This window comes from Arachis ipaensis, chromosome B06 (assembly GCF_000816755.2).
Source record: "Arachis ipaensis cultivar K30076 chromosome B06, Araip1.1, whole genome shotgun sequence".
NCBI lineage: Eukaryota > Viridiplantae > Streptophyta > Magnoliopsida > Fabales > Fabaceae > Arachis > Arachis ipaensis.
In genome coordinates, this window is record NC_029790.2 from 130,922,651 (window position 1) to 130,937,211 (window position 14,561).

The 14,561-nt window shown below is 33.8% G+C and overlaps 1 protein-coding gene across 1 annotated transcript; it reads left to right on the top strand.

Annotated features, from left to right (window-relative positions):
- LOC107605378 (hydroxyproline O-galactosyltransferase HPGT2) lies at positions 959-5,788 on the top strand. Its single transcript, XM_016307253.2, has 12 exons — positions 959-1,287; positions 1,471-1,534; positions 1,685-1,734; positions 1,839-2,026; positions 2,787-2,847; positions 2,995-3,067; positions 3,371-3,494; positions 3,624-3,711; positions 3,813-3,863; positions 4,506-4,577; positions 4,986-5,098; positions 5,273-5,788. The coding sequence occupies exons 1-12, from the start codon at positions 1,157-1,159 to the stop codon at positions 5,293-5,295; spliced, it is 1,038 nt and encodes a 345-aa protein (XP_016162739.1). The 5' UTR covers positions 959-1,156; the 3' UTR covers positions 5,296-5,788.

The following is a 14,561-nucleotide window of genomic DNA, read 5'->3' on the forward strand; positions in this document are numbered from 1 at the left end:
TTAGTACCACTTCAACAATAATTTTATAAGAATAACATTCAATATAAGTAATTCAGATATAGTTATCATGTATTATTATTGAATTTGTCCTAATTTTTTTTAAAATTTAACTGTTAAGAATATATTTAATACAAATCAAAATCTTCACAAACAAAGTTAAAACAAAATAAAACTTAAAAATACTTTTAAAATAAAAACAAAAGTATAATAATAAATATTGATATAATATAAAAAGATTAATCATATTTATATAATATATAATTTGATAAATAATTAAAATATTATATCAATTAAATTATCATTTTATTTGTGAAATTAAGTATATAATTTATGCATTGATGACGTTATACTCTAAAAAAATCCAAATTTGAGTTAGAAGTAAGTCATTAAAGCGTAAATTCTATACTTAATTTCATAAATTAAATAATAAATTAATTGATATAATATTTTAATTATTTTTTATTAAAATTTATATTTTAAAATTAATAAAAAATAAATGACACACATAATAAATCGAATCAAATTAATTTAATTTACATGTAAATAGCATAAATCGAGTCAATTTGATTCGATTTATATAAAAATATTCAACACGGAGCATGTAATCAATTTTAGTTTAGAATATTTACGTAATTCTAAACTCTATTTATCTTATCTAGATAACTTATCCTATTTATAAGGTGTATAAATTAATTTAATATATCAAAATAGATAAAATAATATTATCCTTTTTTATAATCATATTAACTATACACAAAAATTAATCATTTATATAATATATAATATATTATTAAAAACTCAAAATACACAATAAAAATAAATTAAACATAAAATATATTTATACACAAGTATATAATGACTAAATTTTTGTATATATATACTATTTTTGTAATTTTTTAGTTTTTATTTAAATAAAAAAGTCCATTAAAATTTAAACCCATGTAATAAAAATGAAGAAATTCAAAATAAAAAGTAAAAACCCTCGTCCGTTAGTAGCAGAGTCTCTTTCTGATTTCCAGTTTCCGATTTGGCATCAATTGATCGGAAATCGAAACTGCAAAATAACACTCACGAAATCGGAAATCTCAATAAAGGAACCCAAATCCAATCGAATCCAAGGCAAGAGTGGTGGTGTTGTTGGTCGTTGTTGGCAGAAATGGATACACTGCCAACGACGTCGTCTAAGAGCGAACGGAGAAGTGGTAGATCGAAGGCTGCTCAGACCTCTAAGTCTTCTCTCGTCATGGCTTTCTTTTCTTGCGTCGCTTGGCTTTACGTTGCCGGCAGGTATTTTTTATTTATTTAAATTCTTAATTTTAATGTTGATATATAAATTCCTAGGGTTGGTTCATTGTGTTTCTGAGAGATATTTGCATTTGGATCCGATTTCATATGTAATTTTTGGTGTATTTGAAACTCATGATCTGAATCATTTATCGGAATTTTGTGCTTTTATTTTTAAATGATTAGGTTGTGGCAGGATGCAGAGAATCGCAATTTGCTTGCTACACTTTTAAAGAAGAATTCAGCACAGGTATATATTTTTCTTTATGAGTATGAAGCATGGTTATTTGTAATTTATGATGAAAGCCTTGATCAATTTTGTTACTATGTTATTTCAATGTAGATACTTTTGGATTTCTGTTTATGTTAAGTTAATACATTTTGATCTTTTGTTTGATAGAGGTCCAAGGTTATTACTGTGGAAGATAAGCTAATGATTCTAGGGTGCAAGTAAGTCTACCCCATTTGTTCCCCATTTTTATCTTGGGTTGAATTATCTTGTTAGATACTATTTTGTTTGTTAATGTTGCTATGTTTGGGATTGGTGAATTTAGGGATCTGGAGAGGAGGATTGTGGAAGCTGAGATGGATTTGACATTGGCAAAGAGCCAAGGGTTCCTAAAAGGCCAGTCGCAGAAAAGTGGCTCTTCTGATCCTAAGCTTCTTGCTGTTATTGGTGTCTACACTGGATTTGGAAGCAAATTGAGAAGAAATGTTGCCCGAGGGTCTTGGATGCCCAGAGGTGTGTTTGAATTAGAAGATGATGTTCTTAATAATTACATGTGGAAAGCAATTTTCATTTCTTTTTTAACTTTTTTGACAAGAATTTGGAAGTGATTTGACCATTTATTGGCACTTGCTGTTTCTTTTGATTTTACTTGTTCACTTAAAAGTTTATTAGAGAATGACTACTTTGAAATTTTCATCTATACTGTGATGGTTCAAAGCCGTGTTCTGGTTTTGAAATGTTTTATTTACCTCATATTATAATTTTCTTATTATGTGTTGCGAAGTGTTTAGACCTACAGTGCACCACATCAAATTGCCTTGTAGTTTTATTTTTATTTTCGTTTTCACATTATAGTCTATTTCATGTGATATATGCAATTTTTTTCTGTGTTACACACACACAAGAATTAATTTTAAGTTGCTGTCTCTGTGTTACACACACACACACACACATATATAGACATGCTATGATGCCTATGCTATGGTGGCTACAGTGTCCCAAAAGGTATTGCTAAAATTAAAGTAACGTTTTTTTTATTATTTAACAATGCTTTTTAATTAAAAAAATAAAAGAAAAAGTGTTACCAAAATGTAAAAAAAGCATGGCTTTAATTTTAACTCACAATTGAGCTTGGAATATTATATGGATGGTTAAACCCTAAACCCTAAGTGGATATATATTCAGACACACTTGAGCTTCAAATATTATATGGATGGTAACATGTTAACTCAGTTATATATTACTGACATTTTCCCACTTCTCTTTTATGCAGGCGATGCTTTGAAAAAACTTGAAGAAAGAGGAGTGGTCATACGTTTTGTAATTGGTCGGAGGTTTATACACATACTTATCCTTATTAGTGGTTACATTCATATGATTTTCTTAACAGTTAATGATTATTTATCTGCTTTGATTTCCTTGACATAACATAAACAGTTAGTATTATTATAGTTATAAGTGTTTTAAACTTTACTTGGCAGCGCTAATCGAGGTGATAGCTTAGATCGCAATATTGATGAAGAAAATCGCTCAACAAAGGATTTCTTGATTCTTGTAAGTGAAAATTTTTTCAAATAGGCACCAAAAACTGGTTACAATTTGCTAAAATTCAAATTAGTTTGATATTTTTTACTGTGGTGGGTGGTTTTAGCAAACAGGAAGAACTGAGTTATATAATATGCACTTGACTTATTATAGATGCACAATGGGTAATTCCTTGAGGGACATTTATTTATAGACACAATTTTATGTGAAAGATATTGTTGATATTGATTTATCTTAGACATGCTTACTTGCCTTTGGATCTTGTTAAACATGCTTAATGTAGAGATTGATAGTTTGTTTTCATTATATCAGGAAGGTCATGAGGAAGCTCAAGAAGAGTTGCCTAAGAAAGCAAAAATCTTCTTTAGTACTGCAGTTCAAAACTGGGATGCTGACTTTTATGTCAAAGTTGATGACAGTATTGACATTGATCTGGGTAAAGATTGTTTATATTTTGATCCCCTTATATAGTGTGCGTGTTCTATTTTTTTGGTAAGCAGTTAACTGTTTTTTTTCCAATATGAAATTATTGAGACATTTTTTTCTATGTTGACTGGCATAACAGAGGGATTAATTGACCTTCTTAACCGCCGCCGCGATCAGGATGGGGCATATATTGGATGCATGAAATCTGGAGAAGTGATATCAGAAGAGTACTTTCTTTAACTGAGTGAATTATGATTTCATATATTTTATCTGTGAACCTTGCCAGTTTTGGATTAAGCTTATAAGCATCATTTTGGCTGTTTTTCAGGGGCAAGGCATGGTACGAGCCTGAATGGTGGAAATTTGGGGATGAAAAGTCGTAAGTGATATAACATTTTATGGAAGTTTTTGTTTATTAAAGGAGTGATTTAAGTAGCAATGATTACCTTACTGCAATTACCTTGTCATAACTTAGATGGTAAAACCTTAGCACGATAAGTCTATGTCATCACCACCATTGCCTTTCACTTGTTTGAGTTTGACCAAACGTTTTTGTCATTGCTATTGCTAACGTCCTAACCTGTAATCTTTATTATGACTAGATCACTAGCATCTTCTTCTTGCTTGATATTATGACCACCTATCATCTGTGTATTGTCACTATTGAAAGTATCTTAAAAGCTGCCTACTGTCTCCATTGCCACTATAGTTTTGGACCCCATCATTAGTGTCAACACTCATCGGCATCTCTACCTGCATTATGGGTACCAATTGGTTCTTATCAAGCTCCTACCAACCATTTTTTAAAACTAATACCAGTCTTTTTTGACGTTTATTCCACTTTTGAACAGAGAACATGAAATAATTAAATCTTTGGTAATATTATCTAGCACACTCACTAAAAGTAGTTATCAATAAAAAGGGAAAAGGAAAGAAGATACTGACATGTTCTTTTACTTTCATTGATTAGGGGAGTCTGCTGGTTTATTTTATTTTATTGATTTGGATCTATTTTCTTTAGGTATTTTCGACATGCAGCTGGTTCACTTGTTATAATTTCAAAGAATTTGGCGCAGTATATTAACATAAACAGGTCAGTTCTCAGTTACTTAGGATTCGGTTAGTAGAAAACTTTGGAAATAAGGTAGGCAGCTTTACTGTGTGGTAGGTAAGGCTGCGATAACTCATTTTGGTTGATGACAAATCATGGTCTCTGGATTTGTTATGGCTAGAGTTCTTTGTTTTCTATCTCTCTTCTTCCTCTAAAAAGATGGGGAGAACATCTTAATTGGTTATTTAACTGAGCCATGTTTGAATTGCTGCGTGATTAGGTTTATTAAATTTGCTCCTTGGTTTGTGTTTGTCTGTTGGTTTCCGATGGGGATTTTGCTTTGATTTTCTTCAGCTTTATAATTTCTATTGGAAGATACCATTATCGTCCTCACTTGTGTATTGCCTTCCAATCTTAATAATATTTCTTTTTCCATTAAAAAACATATAGTGCATCTTTGAAGACTTATGCCTATGACGATACATCGTTGGGATCTTGGATGATGGGTGTCCAAGCAACCTATATAGACGATATTCGCCTTTGCTGCAGTAGCATCAGTCAAGGTGAAATCCAACTCTCATTTTGTTTAACAGATGTGTTCTTCTCTTTTTGTATTTTCCCTCTTTCGGAGGGCCGTTGAACAGGGAATGGGGTGCATGGATAAAGGCCAATTTTTCATATTTCCGGTTTCTGAATTTAACAACACAACTTATCATAATGTTGATATTTATTTTCAGATAAGGTTTGTTCCTTGGCATGATAAGAGAATTGCAGTCACATCCTTCACCACTGTTACTTCTATTGAGGAACTGTTACATATTTTGGGAAAATCAGTGTCAACTTTCAGTTGTCAGCCTTGAGGATTGTAGGTACTATGCATATAAATTTCTTTATAGATCCAGCGACCTATCCATTCTTTTAGATATCAGCAGTGAAATTGAGAGGCTTAATGTTGACACACTTTGGCCTTTGGAGCTCACTTAATTTTCTCAGAGGTGCTATAATCATAGTTGGTTCTTTTAATTTTTTTTTTCTCTTTTTCTTTTTCTTTTTTTCCTTTTCTTTTTTAATTTATTTCTTTTGTTTTTTCTTCATATTGTTTATACAAATCTTCTGTTGATAGAAAGAAAGCACTTCCCTTGTTGTACACCTATACTGTTTGCTACGCTGCGATGAGAAAATTGTAGACTCATATTATACCGAGACATACGATGATATTTTGCGCAAATCACATTTTTTATGATGCTTTTTCATTTCCGTATCATTTAATTGTTCTTTATCAAAGCTATTATTGATCTTACAAGCAGCATTATGCTCAGCACTCAGCAGTAGTAAGTTTAAAGAAAGAGATGCTTTTAATCTCTCTCTCTCTAGTTAATTTCTTCTAATCTGTTATTAGTTATTACTCGTATGATGAAAAGAGATACTTTTAGGAGTATATGTTATGTCTATACCGTATAGATACTTTTGAAATTTCATTTGCCATTTTTTTCCCCATTTGTATATGACATTTCTGATATGTTTGTTTTTAACCTTATTTCTTTTCTATTGCTTGTCAAAATGCATCCAATTATCTTGTTATCTAGCGCCATGGAAATATTAGAAACTTTTTGCTTAGAGTTTTAGGGTATTTCCGACCAAAGAAGAGTTTAAACTTTAAAGGAATCAAGAAAAAGCAAGTTCTCATACGAATATTACTGAAAACATAAAATTAATTTCATTTCATTGCATGGTTTACACCGATTTTTGTCAACTCTTCGAGGTTTAAAACGACTTTTGTATATTCTATTTGTGCAATTGTGTCTATGGGCGTTGTTCAAAGTTGAAGTTCACTATTACAACCGAATATATTATATATTGAGATCACAGATTGAGACACTGCAAATTACAGCTAATTAATGAAAAAAGCTTTTGAAGAAACTTAGTGAAAATTTTTTAAGAGTTTTTCATCAATGAACGCATTGTAAATATATTGGAAAGTGGCGCTGTCATATAGGGGTGTTTATAGATTGGATTTGATTTGCATATCTGTAATATTTATCTAAATCTGATCCAAAAATTATTGTTATAAATTTGATTCGTAAGACTATCAGATTGGATTGCGGATTTTATGTATATATCTGCATATCCGTAGATCCGTAAAAATAAATAAGTAAATATTTTTTTAATGTTTTATTTCAACTAACAATTAGCATATATGTTGTATTATTTTATTTTTATTATTTAAGAAAAATATGTTTAATATTATTTTAAGAGTAAATATGTTTAAAAGAATATCTTTTGCGAATATATCCGATATCTGATCCGATTTGTAAATGTGTGAATCGAATTTAAACTTAAAAACTACAGATATTGGATCCGATCTAATGATTTTAGTGAAGATTGGATCGAGATTTTGGTAATATCCGATCCGATCCGCCTTAACCCCCAAGTGGGTTGGCGACTTTCATGAAGACGAATAGCAGTATATAGTTTATTTGCTAATCTTTATTAATTATTACTTGATTTATTTTTTTAGTTGGTTTCAATATGTGTAGTCTAAATCGTTGAACCGTGAGACGACATTAGCGGAGATCTTCAAGTATATCCATACGTTGAAGGTCAACAAGGAGAGATTTCCTGATGAGCAGTCTGCGACTCATTATGTGAGTTTCAATTATTTCTAACTTTGAAATTTATTTGGTTTAAGGTCAATTAACTGTCATCCTAATCACAACATGTGTTAGACAGGAGGACTACACGCAGATATTGGTGACCGTGACCCAGCAATTTCAGCCGCCTAGTGGGGACGACCCCGGCTCCGATGCCTCGGTGGTAGATCCTGATAGGGTTTGGCGCGAGACTACCTCTAAGCCCTACAAGAATCGCGTCTTCGGGTTGGGGTCATTTTTCGCCAGCAGCCATCGCACCTCCGCATTGGCAGCTTCATTTGTCTCTGCCACCATCTTTACCAATCCCAAGGAAGTTGTCGACTTGAGGGAGGAGGTGCAGAAGATCACATAGGAGCTTTCTCAACAAGCTCATCAGTCTGAGCAGATGTACAACGAGTTTCTTGCATGCATAGGAGACACTGTTACCTTCAGCTCGGAGTTGACAGAGAAGCTGGAATGGCTGAAGTGTTTGCGAGAGTAGATGGAGGTGTACAACGAGCAAATGTGCGATGGAGGAAGCGGTGCTGCTGGTGGGACACCGACATCAGCACATACTCCGCCGCTTCAGCAGGGGAAAGACGACGGCAATTATCGAGATCTATAGGGTTTAGGGATTTAATTTATTTTATGCCTATTTTATTATATTCTACTTCTTTGACTTTCTATTATATTCAAACCATTAATATTTAATAAAATCATTAGTTAATTTTTGGTAATTTTGAATTTGTGCCCAATTTCTATAAACAAAAATTTTAATTTGACTACTAATTGTGTGCTAATTGTGCAAAAAAAAAAAAACTACCGTAGAATTTACCGGTGGAATAATTCGACGGTAATTAGGCGCCACAAAACATAATACTGCACCAAATTTACCATCGAAAAAATCCGATAGTAATTTACCATTTATTTTCGTCGTATTAATAAAAAAATTCGACATAAAATCTACTGGTAATTAGTGTCGGACGAAATAATTTACTGATAAAAATTTTTTGGTACTGTTTATACTGTCAAATTCAATTTGACGATAATTTCAATGATACTCAGTATTTTTTTTTTGTAGTGTGATTTTAGTTATTGATTTGGTGTGCAAATAATATTTTTAAAATTTATTATATCTTATAACGAAAGCAATAACTTACGGTTAGACTCGGTGAAAAAATAACAAATTTCAGGTGTATTTTAAATTAAAATAACAATTAAATAAAAGAACATCTATATAGTACACAAGTTCGTTGTATTAAACAATTTAGTCTAAATATTTTAGATTTTTTAAATTAATACGTTTTTTTTTGTGACTGAACATAACACAAAGAAAAAAGACCTAAGAAAAAGAGTAGTACTCCTCTCTAATAATAATGTCTAAATTATTATGAGGCAGTAACCGCTCTAGATACACCTGCTTGTTTAAAACAGCAGTCTTAGCCATTAAATCAGCCGCTCTGTTTGTTGTTCGCTGGATGAGCACTAAAGTAGCTGTCCAATTGCGCTGGAGCATCTCTTTGATTTTGTCAAGCAGATCAGAGTCATTCCTAATCATGCTAGTTGTGCCTCGCGAAACAAGAAGAAACGCATCAAGATTATCAGTTTCACATATGACCTCTTTGCACTCGCAATCCCAAGCCATAACAAGCCCTCTCCAAATAGCATGAAGCTCACAACAGAGAACACTAGAAAGAGGTATATTGGCAGAACAACCTTTTATCCAAATTCCCATGCTGTCTCTAATAATACATCCAAAGCCAGCTAATTGCTCATTTTCAAAAACGCTTGCATCGCAGTTCACTTTACAGACATTCATTGGAGGTGGTTCCCAGTTATATTTCAAAGAAGAAGGAATAATATGTTTTTGGTTGATAACAACATTAGAGAAATCTCGAGTAGCATGTTTAACTAAGTGATAGATTTAGCAGCTCGAGGATGATTAAGGTTCACCCCCAAGTATTTGCCTAGGTCACTAGTAAAAGGAATATGAGAAATACCAGACAACATTTCCTTCCTTCTATTAGAGATATTTCTAGAACAAATAGCTTTAGATTTTTCAATGTTAACCTTCATACCTGAAGCTTTACAGAACAACTCCAAGGTGTGCACAACATTCTGAACTTGACTTTTCTTCGCTTTACAAAAAAGGAGGTCATCTGCAAACATCAAATGAGAAACTCTAGGTCCCCCTCTAGAAACAACCACACCATCCCAAATACCTTCGTCAACTTGTTTGGAAATGAAGCACGCCAATCTCTCCATGCACAAAACAAATAAATACGGAGAAATTGGATCTCCTTGCCTAAGCCCTCTGCGAGGTTGGAAGCTGTCCAATCTATTCCCATTCCAAAGGATGGAAAGATTTGAGGCCTGAACACAATTCATTACAAGCCGAATAATTAGAGAAGGAAAGCCAAAAGATTCAAGAGTGTGCTCAAGAAAATTCCAATAAACTCTATCATAAGCCTTTTCTAAATCAATCTTAAAAGCCATAGCTCCTTTTCTAGACTTTGTCCGCTTAAGAAAGTGAAGAACTTCTTGGGCGACAATAATATTATCAGGTGCTCCTCTACCATGAATAAACCCTCCCTGAGTTGGGCTAACAATCTCATCAAAAAATGGTCGTAATCTATTAACCAGCACTTTAGTCACTAGCTTATAAATTACATTACAAAGGCTTATTGGCCGAAAATTCTTCAATCTAGTTGGAGGGTCGCACTTAGGGATAAGAACAATCAAAGTTTGCAACAAAGAATGGCTTAACGTCTCCCCTAAGAATACTTTCTGAACAGTACGCCATACCTCATGACCCACCACATCCCAATATTCCTTGAAGAAAAAAACTTGAAAACCATCCAACCCAGGAGCTTTGAACGAGCTCATATTATCCAGAGCTTCTTTAACCTCCAACATTGTTACTGGTTTAGACAAATTATCACAAGCATCCTGGCTAAGAGATGACATAGAAATTTCTCCCATGCAATTAACCTCAACAGGCTCAGTAGAACAAAAAATATTTTTGAAGAAATGAACAACCTCCCTTTGCAAAACTTCCGGATCATCAGACCAAGACCCATCACTGACTAGCAACCCATGAACCTTGTTAGATTTTCTTCTAAGGATGGTTTGCATATGGAAAAAGCTAGTATTTCTATCACCATACCGAACCCATTGATCCCTTGACTTCTGGTACCAAAGCAATTCTTCCTGGGCCAAAACTATATTATACTCAGCTCTCAATTCTTCCTCTTTGTGCTTCAGAATCGGATCATCGTCAGCTTCCATTTTCCGTTGAATACGATTCAAATAACCCTCCAATTCCCTCTTTTTAATAAAAATATTGCCGAAGACCATAGAGTTGAATTCCAACGAAGCTTCTTGGACCCCCAGCAACTTCCTATGGATGCCAAAATCTGTACTATCCCAAGATTTCTGAACAATGGCCTTGTAATCAGGATGCGTTGCCCATGCCGCTTGGAATCTAAAAGGCCGGTTTCCTTTCTTGATAGGAACTCCTTGACATCGGATAAGTAGGGGACAATGATCAGAGTGGGAACGACTGAGAACTTCAACAAAAGCTTCTGGAAAAAGAAGGCGCCATTCTGTAGTACAGCAAGCTCTATCCAATCTCTTTGCAATTTCTTTGTTTCCTTGAATTTTACGGAACCAAGTAAACCGTCTTTCAGAGGTTGTTAGATCAAAAAGACCACAAGAATCTAGAGTACTTGCAAAGATACTATTGCGATTTGAATAGAAATTACCCCCCTTCACCTCATGACACTCAAAATATCATTAAAATCCCCAACCACCACCCACGGGTCCTGAATGCACAAACCAATATCAAGCAGATGACTCCATAATTCTACTCTATTAGTGGCTTGAGGGCTGCCATAAACCGCACTGCAGATCCATCTTCGCCCACCACCATCAATTTTCAAAGTTACACATTGATTCATAGCCCAAAGAATTTTACAAGAAAATTTTAAATTAGCAGAGAGGAACCAAATTCCTCCCTTGTGTCCAACAGCATCTACAATCTCTACAGGATAATAGCCTAATCTCCCCCAAAATTCTTTCATAGTTTCAAACCCAATATGAGTTTCCACCAAAATAAAAAAAAGTTGGTTAAACTTTTCGTACCAACTCCTTACAGTGCACCCGAGACATCTTATTTGACGCCCCCTAACATTCCAACTAATAATATTTAAATGGTCACAATCCATAAAAAATAAATTAAATAATTAGAATGTTTAATCATTCTACCTCACGTTGATGGACCCCTGTCTCCAAGGGTCTCTTTGTGGACTTGCACCGCAGAACCATCATTCTTCTGTTGAGGTTGGGTCTCTAAGTTTGTTGTTGCACTAACTTTATCAAGCTCTTTTTGTACTCGAGAATCCATTGACAATGCTTTAGTAGGTGAGTTTTGAAGCGAAATAGGACGCTGCCTTTTGTGCCCTGCTTTAAAAAAGGGAGTACTCTGATCCTTGAAAGCCACCTGAGTTGTTCCCAAAGAGCCAAGCGTGGATGGAGGATCTTTCTTTTCCTTAGGCCCCACCTTTGCATTTGATAAGGACTTCACCTTTGCATTTGATGAGGATCCAGCATGCATGTTATTAGACCCAAAAGAAAATTTCTTACTCACCAAATTGGAGCATATTGCTACATTGGCTTTTTTTGGCACCACATTGTGGCCTTTACCCACTTTTTCCTTGCCTTTTCTACTAACTGTAACCCATTCACCCTCTTTTGCACGAGTATCCCTTTCCATACGTGAGTCTTGCAAATTATCATGCACAAGATCTGCTGCACCATGCTTCTCCTTAATTGGAATTGATTTGGCATTAATTCCAAATTCAAAAGATAAATTTTGATTTTTTACTGGGATTTGACTACCTTCCACTATTTTCTCGTTGTTATCTACAGAAAAAAGTGACGGCAAATTTCTCCTTCACCGTGCTTTCCTTCCCAATGCCATTGTTGTTCTCTTTCACACATTCTCTTGTGACATGCCCAAAGCAGCTACATTTTTCACAAATTAAATTCAATTGCTCATATTCATTGAATTTTTTTATAACTGAAAGTCCCAAGTTAATTTGCACACATGCTCTTGCATACTTTCTCCTCTCTGCAGACTTGGTGGCTAAATCGATGCGGATCGGTTTGCCAACAGCTGACGCAATCATTTTCATGGCTCTCTCTTGATAATAGTTAATGTTTAAACCTGTGATTCTTATCCAAACCATGGTAGACCCAAAAGTGTTTTCAGAAGGTCTGAATGAAGAACTCCAAGGTTTAACCGCAACATAGCTTCCAGTAATCATCCACGGTCCTCAAAGGAGAACTTTCTCTCTATCCTCTAAGAGATCAAATTTGACTAAGAAATAGCCAAAACCGACATCTAGTACCTCATATCCTCCTTTGGTTCTCCAGACGCCTTTAAGCCTGTGCGTGATCGCTGTATAGCTAAAATTTTTTCCAAGAACTTTAATCACGATGGCATCTTTGTAGGGCTCTGCCAATATCTCTTTTGCTTCCTCAGTGAACGTCACAGTTGGTATCTCCGAATCACCTTACTTACCAACTACGGTAGCCATCTTATCCCCATCAAGAGAATCAGCAACCTCCAAAGCTCTCCTTGCTGAGGCACCAACAACTTTATCTCTGAACGATATCCGCTGACTTTGAGTCTTGTTATCATCTCCTTTAATCCCCTCCTTTTGATGCATGCCCCCTCCGCTCTCCCCCTTATTGCTTCCGCCGACATGGCCGGCTGCCTCGCTATGTGCCACCCTCGAAGACTCTCCCCCGCTCTCCCCACTCTCCTTGTATTTATAGAAGAATAATATTGTTAGCGGATAATTCCAACGGTAACGCTTTGCGAATGACTAAAGCACAATATTCTACTAATTCGAATTATCAGTGGATAAATTTGTTGATAAATTCGACGGTAATAATTGCGCCAATTTTTTTTTCCAATTATTACTGGCAAATTTATTGTCGGAAAATCAAATTCGACGGTAATTTTTTTTTAAATCCACTGCTAATATTCGACGGTATTCAACATTTTTTTTAATGATTGACAAGGCCAAAAGTAAAGGCGAAGGAGTTGAGGGCACGTGTGAGGTTGAGGCGGTTGAAGATCTTGTTGAAGAGCTTGCGGTGGCAAAATAGAACTCAACTATTCTCACTAACCCTACCACCAAACACTCTTCTTTCATCTTCATTTTTTTTTGTCTTCTTCAGACACACTGCTCTCCCTCTCAGAATTGTAATGGAGCTCCATTCACAAGGCACCTCCTTATCTATTATCGTAGAACTTCTTCACTTTTTTTTTTCTTCCAATTCGTTGGGAATGATCTCCGAGTCTCTACTAAGCAACAAGAACAAGAAGAAAATTAAAAGAAGAAGAGAAGATGAACCAACACTTGAGAACTTCTAATACGTTAACCAAATTAAAAGCATACATTTCTCTGGTTTGGGGATATGGTCGAATGAAGGGAGTAATCTGTTGGGGAAGGAATTCGAATGCTAATGGATTTTTTTTTAATAAATACAAAACAACGTCGTTTTAGTAGAAATTGGTTTATCTGAATTTTCTGATAATAGAAAGTGTCTTAGAGACTACTATAAATTTTGGAGTGTAAATTTGAATAATTATTAACTTCAAGAACCACTTTAAAATTCGAGTATAACTTCATAAACTACTTTAAAATTTAATTCTTTCTAAATATGTCACCCTTGATATGAGGAGATTATTTACTATTTAAAGACATTATTTAATGGGGACTAATATTTTTCATTTTTTTTAAAAATGAGTTATAGTAATGTCTATATCTTAGCCATTCAAATTTTCTGTTGCGAAGTGGTTAAATGCAATTTAATATAACAAAATTCATTTATGATGGAAGGATAAAAAAGTTAAAATAAGATTTTATTTGATCACATATTAATAGGAGTGGCAAAATAGGTCGAATTCGTCGGACCAGCCTGCTAAACTCGCTAAAAAAGATGGGTCGCACTAAGATTTGGAACCCGCCAAATAAAAAATCCACCAAATTCGCACCGCCTGTCAGGCCAAAAATTTTTATTTTATTTTTTTATTAAATAAAAAAGTGATTAGTGTTACAAAATTAATAATTATATAATTTTTAAATATTTTTTTTATTTTTTATTTTTATTTTTTTTAGTTATTAATTTTATTTATTTTATTTTACAATTTCGTATATATACTCAAATTATGTGACTTATTTTTTAAGATAAAAATATTCTATTGACAAATATTATTTTGAACAATTTTATTAAAGTTAAAAATTTAAAAAAATAGTAAAAAAATTATATTATAATTTGACTATTTTTTATTTGTATTTGATTTTTTAATTATTATTTTTTG